The sequence below is a fragment of the Gastrolobium bilobum genome, unplaced genomic scaffold (assembly GCF_033153095.1).
Source record: "Gastrolobium bilobum isolate Gb01-03AN ecotype WA unplaced genomic scaffold, APGP_CSIRO_Gbil_v1 utg11619, whole genome shotgun sequence".
NCBI classification, from domain to species: domain Eukaryota; kingdom Viridiplantae; phylum Streptophyta; class Magnoliopsida; order Fabales; family Fabaceae; genus Gastrolobium; species Gastrolobium bilobum.
In genome coordinates, this window is record NW_026895137.1 from 62071 (window position 1) to 69385 (window position 7315).

The 7315-nt window shown below is 39.8% G+C and overlaps 1 protein-coding gene across 1 annotated transcript; it reads left to right on the forward strand.

The window, feature by feature from the left end:
* Positions 1–743: 743 nt before the first annotated feature.
* LOC133291263 (phytochrome B-2) lies at positions 744–7315 on the forward strand. Its single transcript, XM_061489528.1, has 4 exons — positions 744–3061; positions 3814–4621; positions 5444–5737; positions 6349–7315. Exons 1-4 carry the CDS (start codon positions 967–969, stop codon positions 6560–6562), a joined length of 3411 nt encoding a protein of 1136 aa, XP_061345512.1. The 5' UTR covers positions 744–966; the 3' UTR covers positions 6563–7315.

The following is a 7315-nucleotide window of genomic DNA, read 5'->3' on the forward strand; positions in this document are numbered from 1 at the left end:
AACAGAAAGAAATTTAAACGGAATAACAATTCCTCAACATGAAGTAATAGTTCCAGCAGCACTTTACCAAAGTCCTTCGAGTGATTAATCAATTCTTATCAACAAAAGTAATTATAATCCTAAAATAAAAGTTTGTAATGGGTTTGTTAATCTTTAATCACGCAAATGTTGATTATTATTTTTTAATAATAATTAAATTTTATTTATTGAATTTATGTTAAGATAAATAGACACAAATTTTTTAAATAATTTAATAAAAAAAAGTTCACCTGATCTGATTATTTAACACGAGAGTAATAGGAAGATTGTAACAGCTTTAGTACAAGAAACATTATTAAAGTACTCGAGAATCTCTCAAATCTAACGTTGTCCAAAGGCGGCAAAGTTTACACCAATAATCACATTGACTCCTCACTCCTCAATGACCCAAGTCCTGCCACAAGAAAATCCATCGCAGCAAAATCGAGAAAACCAAAAAAATAAAAAAACAACAACCAATGACGGAAGGAAAATGGAAGAAAGAAAAATGAATAAAAAAAGAAGAACATAAACCGATAACAATTAAAAACATAAAAATTAATGTCAAGCAGTTAAACTCGGAAAACGTAAATCTAAGTTTTAAAAATAATCATAAACAAACTTATATATATTAAAAATATATACATTTTCTGGTAACGTTATAATTCAAATGAAAAAGAAAAAAAAGTTGTCTTTGCTTTTAGACCACAAGGTCACATGTAGAGAGAGAGAGAGAGAGAGAGAGAGAGAAGCTATTATCGAGCATTGGTGCAAGAAAGACGCCAAACAAGAACAAAAGCGTTTCTTCTATGCCGCTTCTGGCGCTATCACTCACTCACTAACCCACTCTTCAGTTGTTTTCACTTTTTCTAACTCTTTGGCTCTTCCTACTCTGCTCTGATATTACTATCATTCTTCTTCTCTTCTCTTCGATCCAATTTTTTTTGAATGGCCTCAGCAAGCAGAGCAGCAATTTCAGTTCACCAACAAGTTCAGAGCTCAACGACCACAACAAAACGACCACACAACAACAACAACAACAACAACAACAACAACGCAGAATCGATGAGCAAAGCCATCGCTCAGTACACCGAAGACGCGCGTTTGCACGCCGTTTTCGAGCAATCCGGCGAGTCCTTCGATTACTCGCAGTCCATGCGAATCGCCGCCGAATCGGTGCCGGAGAAGCAGATTACGGCTTACCTAGCTAAGATTCAGCGCGGCGGTTTCATCCAGCCGTTCGGTTGCATGATCGCCGTCGACGATCCAACGTTCCGAGTCCTCGGATACTCCGACAACGCCCGCGACATGCTCGGCATAACCCCTCAGTCTGTCCCCTCTCTCGACGACAAGGGTTCCGACGCCGCCTTCGCCGTCGGCGCAGACATTCGCTCTCTCTTCACTCCCTCCAGCGCTATCCTCCTCGAGAAGGCCTTTTGCGCTCGCGAAATCAGCCTCGTGAACCCGATTTGGATCCATTCCCGGAGCTCCGGGAAGCCTTTTTACGGCATCCTCCACCGGATTGACGTCGGCATCGTCATCGATTTGGAGCCCGCCAGAACGGAGGACCCTGCGCTTTCAATCGCCGGCGCCGTTCAGTCTCAGAAGCTCGCGGTTCGCGCCATTTCCCGGCTTCAGGCTCTTCCCGGCGGCGATGTGAAACTCCTCTGTGACACCGTGGTTGAGAGTGTTAGGGAATTGACTGGTTATGATAGGGTGATGGTGTATAAGTTTCATGAGGATGAGCATGGTGAGGTTGTTGCTGAGAGTAAGAGGCCTGATTTGGAGCCTTATATTGGTTTGCATTACCCTGCCACTGATATTCCTCAGGCTTCTAGGTTTTTATTTAAGCAGAATAGGGTTAGGATGATTGTGGATTGTCATGCTTCTCCTGTGAGGGTTGTTCAGGATGAGAACCTTGTGCAGCCTCTGTGTTTAGTTGGTTCCACCCTTCGTGCCCCACATGGTTGTCATGCTCAGTATATGGCTAATATGGGGTCTATTGCTTCTTTGGTTATGGCTGTCATCATCAATGGGAGTGATGAAGGAGCCGTTGGCGGCCGGAGTAATATGAGGCTGTGGGGTTTGGTTGTTTGCCATCATACTTCTGCTAGGTGTATTCCTTTTCCTTTGAGGTATGCTTGTGAGTTCTTGATGCAGGCCTTTGGGCTCCAATTGAATATGGAACTTCAGTTGGCGGCGCAGTCGTTGGAGAAACGAGTTTTGAGGACACAGACTCTCTTGTGTGACATGCTTCTTAGGGACTCTCCTACTGGCATTGTTACTCAGAGTCCTAGTATTATGGACTTGGTCAAGTGTGATGGAGCTGCTCTCTACTACCAAGGGATTTACTACCCCGTAGGTGTCACCCCTGCTGAGTCTCAGATAAGGGACATCATAGAGTGGTTGTTGGCCTTCCATGGAGATTCGACGGGTTTGAGTACTGATAGTCTGGCTGATGCTGGCTATCCTGGGGCTGCCTCTCTTGGGGATGCGGTTTGCGGGATGGCTGTTGCTTATATCACAGAAAAAGATTTTCTCTTTTGGTTCAGATCCCACACGGCAAAAGAGATCAAATGGGGTGGTGCAAAGCATCACCCCGAGGATAAGGACGATGGACAGAGAATGCATCCTCGTTCTTCCTTCAAGGCATTTCTTGAAGTGGTAAAAAGCCGTAGTTTGCCATGGGAGAATGCAGAAATGGATGCAATTCACTCTTTGCAGCTTATTCTGCGAGACTCGATTAGAGATGCTGAGCATAGCAATTCTAAGGCTGTTGTACATTCCCATTTTGCGGAGATGGAGTTGCAAGGGGTAGATGAACTGAGTTCTGTGGCTAGAGAAATGGTTAGATTGATAGAAACTGCCACTGCTCCCATATTTGCTGTTGATGTTGATGGCCACATAAATGGCTGGAATGCAAAGGTTTCAGAATTGACAGGACTCTCAGTTGAGGAGGCAATGGGGAAGTCCTTGGTTCATGATCTTGTGTATAAGGAGTTTGAAGAAACTGTAGACAAGCTTCTTTCTCGTGCTTTAAGAGGTATTCTCTCTTAAACTCTGGTTTTCTGGCCTATTCATTGAGTTTATCAAATAGGAGAACTCTGACCAAACCATTAGGAAGAGCATGACTTAACCAAGCACAAATTAATGGATGCACAATCATGTAAGTAATAGTCATGTGATTTGTAATTCAATAATGACTGCAATGTGGGCATAGATTTCAACTGCATAACAATGCAAAGCTTTTAAAAAAGGAAAGAACAAGAAGAAAAGAAGAATATTCATGGTCCAATCCATTGCCGTCCTCTGTTGGTTAGGAATCATGTCATTTGGGCTTTAGAGTCTGCTTTGTTTGAGTAGGTTGAAAGTGGGAAGGTGGAAAATTTGGAATGAAAATCAATTTACACTGTCTTGGTATAACAAAAGCATGAGATGTCGAAAAATAAAACGAACTTATTTTCACTTTGTACCCTGACTTTAGTTGAAAATCATTTTTACTTTCCTCCATCTTCTGTTACTGTCTTGGTATAACAAAAGTATGAGATGTCGAAAAATAAAACGTACTTATTTTCACTTAGTACCCTGACCTTAGTTGAAAATCATTTTCACTTTCCTCTATCTTCTGTTTTCCTATTTCTCTCCTACTCAACCAGGCAGACCGGATGTAATTGTGCTGCCATATGTCACTGAGCTTAGAAATAAACTGCTACCTACTATCTAGTTTGGCTTTAGGAAAAGTAAGGTATTGACAATTGCTTGTACAATGGCATAACTTGAATTTAATTAGTACAGGTGAAGAAGATAAGAACGTTGAGATAAAAATGAGGACGTTTGGCCCCGAACATCAAAATAAGGCAGTTTTTATACTGGTGAATGCTTGCTCCAGCAAGGATTATACAAATAATATAGTTGGAGTGTGCTTTGTTGGTCAGGATGTTACTGGTCAAAAAGTTGTAATGGATAAATTCATTCACATACAAGGTGATTACAAGGCTATTGTGCATAGTCCAAATGCATTGATCCCTCCCATTTTTGCATCGGATGATAACACGTGTTGCTTAGAGTGGAACACTGCCATGGAAAAACTTACTGGTTGGGGCCGTCCGGATGTCATTGGAAAAACGTTGGTGGGTGAGGTTTTTGGTAGTTGCTGCCAGTTGAAGGGTTCAGATGCTATAACTAAGCTCATGATTGTCTTGCACAATGCTCTTGGTGGACAAGATACAGATAAATTTCCTTTTTCATTTCTTGACCGACATGGAAAGTATGTGCAAACTTTCTTAACAGCAAATAAGAGGGTCAACATGGATGGTCAAATAATTGGGGCTTTTTGTTTTTTGCAAATCGTGAGTCCTGAACTTCAACAGGTTCTGAAAGTCCAGAAACAACAGGAGAAGCATTGCTTTGCTAGGATGAAAGAGTTAGCTTATATTTGTCAAGAAGTAAAGAATCCTTTGAGTGGCATACGCTTTACAAACTCCCTTTTGGAGGCTACAGCATTGACTGATGAGCAAAAACAGTTTCTTGAGACCAGTGCTGCTTGTGAGAAGCAAATGGTAAAGATAATACGGGACATTGATCTGGACAGCATTGAGGATGGGTGAGTTTTCTGAGCAATCATTTAAAATCTTTTGGTTGTCTGGGAAAACATGTTAAAAGATATTAAATTTGGCTATAGAAGTCCAAAATCCCTCACATGAAAGCCTGTTGGGCTTGAAATGTGATGGATTACAGACTAACAATTCAAAGCTGTACTGTATTGGAATGTAATAGCTTAAGTTTTAAGAACAAATGGTACTTTGACATGATATTAAGGCACCAAATTGTCCTAAGGTTTAACTTGTTGCTCTACAGTCCAGTGACAAATATGTGTAGTTCCAATATTAGATAACTTTGATTTGTGAGTCTGATATCCAATATCCATACACATTTCAGGCCTCGCAGGCTTTCTTTCATGTGAGGGGTGTTGGAATTATAAGTTATTCTTAGACCCTTGCTTATTAATTGTGCTAAAGGTCAACAGGCTTTTTCACACGTCATATGATTCGTGATGACATGTTAGTATGCTAATTGGGCATTGAATTTGCATTTGTAAATTGGTGTATAAGATGATTTTATGTTGAATTATCTTCTCAGGCAATGCTAAGAATACAAACCTGGTATAGTTGTTAAGCTCACCATATTTGTATTCTGCCTTCTTGCTAAGATATGTAAATTGGGGAATTTTATGTATCATGGGAATATCAAATATCAATTCTATCTTGCTATAACATGCTTTGCTAGAGGGTTGATACTTTCAAGTTTTACATTCTTTGATAGTTGGCTTTAGTGTGCTTAATTACTTTGGTGTCCCCCTAAACTTACTGCTTTGGTTTCCTTTAGAGAAGGCAAAATTCATGTCTTTATCTTCCTTTGGAGTTAGGTCCTTGGAGCTTGAAAAGGGGGAATTCTTGCTTGGGAATGTCATAAATGCAGTTGTTAGCCAAGTAATGCTATTGCTAAGAGAAAGGAATCTACAGTTGATTCGTGATATTCCTGAAGAAATCAAGACGTTGGCTGTTTATGGTGATCAATTGAGGATTCAACAAGTCTTAGCTGATTTCTTATTGAATATGGTGCGCTATGCACCATCTCCAGATGGCTGGGTAGAGATTCACGTACGTCCAAGAATAAAACAAATTTCAGATGGACTTACTCTTCTCCATGCTGAATTTAGGTACAGTGGCATGATCTTCAAGTCATCCCCCCTCCCCCCCCCCCCCCTTCTCTCCCTCTCTCCCTCAATTTAGTGTTACAGATGATAATCACAACCCTAACTTATAAGCTTCAGGTTTAAATTCTGTCTTAATATGACAATTTGATATTTGAATATTATGAATCTGTGTAGATTGCTATTGTAAAATCTAAATTTCCCATCTGAACTCACCCCTGATAAGGAGAAAGACACCAACACCTTTTAAGTAACCATATAATGACTAGTAATTTGTGGGTTAATGAAATGACCTACCCTCTGCTTATAACCCTCTATGGAAGACCCTTATAGGATCTGTTTTATTGATTCTCTTTGCACTCTTGACGATGCACTTAATTTCTTGTAAAGAGATTACAGTAAGGAAGAAAAAATGTTTTGATAAGAAAAAAAAAAAAATGTTGGTTATTAACTAAATGCAATGCACTGTATTCCAATTCTTAGATGCATATATTTAGCCACTCGTAATTTAGTGCTGAAATGATGATGCTTTTCTGTTCATTTAATTTTCACTTTGCTATTATTATTTTCAAGGGAATTCTATTTGAGTAATTGTGTTTTATTTATTTTGTGCGAAGGATGGTATGTCCTGGTGAAGGTCTTCCTCCTGAATTGATTCAGGATATGTTCCATAACAGCCAGTGGGTGACTCAAGAAGGTTTAGGGTTGAGCATGAGCAGGAAGATTCTAAAGTTAATGAACGGCGAAGTCCAATATATCAGAGAGGCAGAACGATGTTACTTTCTTGTTCTTCTTGAACTACCTGTGACACGGAGAAGCTCAAAGTGTTAGTTAGGTATTTTGCAACTGTAAAATTAAAGCCCCCAGGCACCACCTCTGATGTTGACAGTTAGACAGTTTGTTGTCATACTCGGAATATGCTCACCTAACAAGGAAACTCAAGGGACAAGCCTTTGGACAAGCTGATTTGGCCAGTTATCACAGTCGCACATAATTCTAAATTCTACCAAGTTGGATTGTTATTTTGCACCCTGGCAAAATTTGTTCGGAACAAGAAGAGTGGCTAGTTAATTTGTAGCTAAATGTAACCTTAAATTTACTGATAAAGTAGTGGCAGAGTAGATGAAATGCTGTCTCGCCAGTATGTGTACATCGTCATGGGCAAGTGGGTGTCCTACCAAATTTTTCTAGCAAATGCTTAAATCATTAGCAGCAACAGTGGACTCCACTCCATGGTTGGATTGAACTGCATCTATCTCCTGCCATTGTTCTCTGTTCTGAAAGTAACTGCTTGTACCGTATGCCTTTCCAACTTTGCAATTAATTGTAAAATCTTTCTCTACAACAAGGTTTGCTCTCTGCAATGTTACTTTTCTACTCTCCACCTTATTTTTTCCTCATCGCCTGTACATACCTTCTTTGTAATAAAAGCTTGGTTAGCCTGTATTGTTTGGAACTTCGTGAAAGCTGCCTTTTTTTTTGAATTAAAAATAAATATGCACTTGGGGTTTTAGCCCCTCCTTGTTTACAATAAATAAATAAATAAATAAATATGCACTTCCCTCTTTATCTATCTATGTGTGT

Bases quoted from the DNA above. Each gene is read 5' to 3' on its own strand.
- LOC133291263 (XM_061489528.1), top strand. From the start codon at position 967: ATGGCCTCAGCAAGCAGAGCAGCAATTTCAGTTCACCAACAAGTTCAG. The intron at 3,062-3,813 runs GTATTCTCTCTT...TAATTAGTACAG, and splicing joins TCTTTCTCGTGCTTTAAGAG to GTGAAGAAGATAAGAACGTT. The intron at 5,738-6,348 runs GTACAGTGGCAT...TTTTGTGCGAAG, and splicing joins CTTCTCCATGCTGAATTTAG to GATGGTATGTCCTGGTGAAG.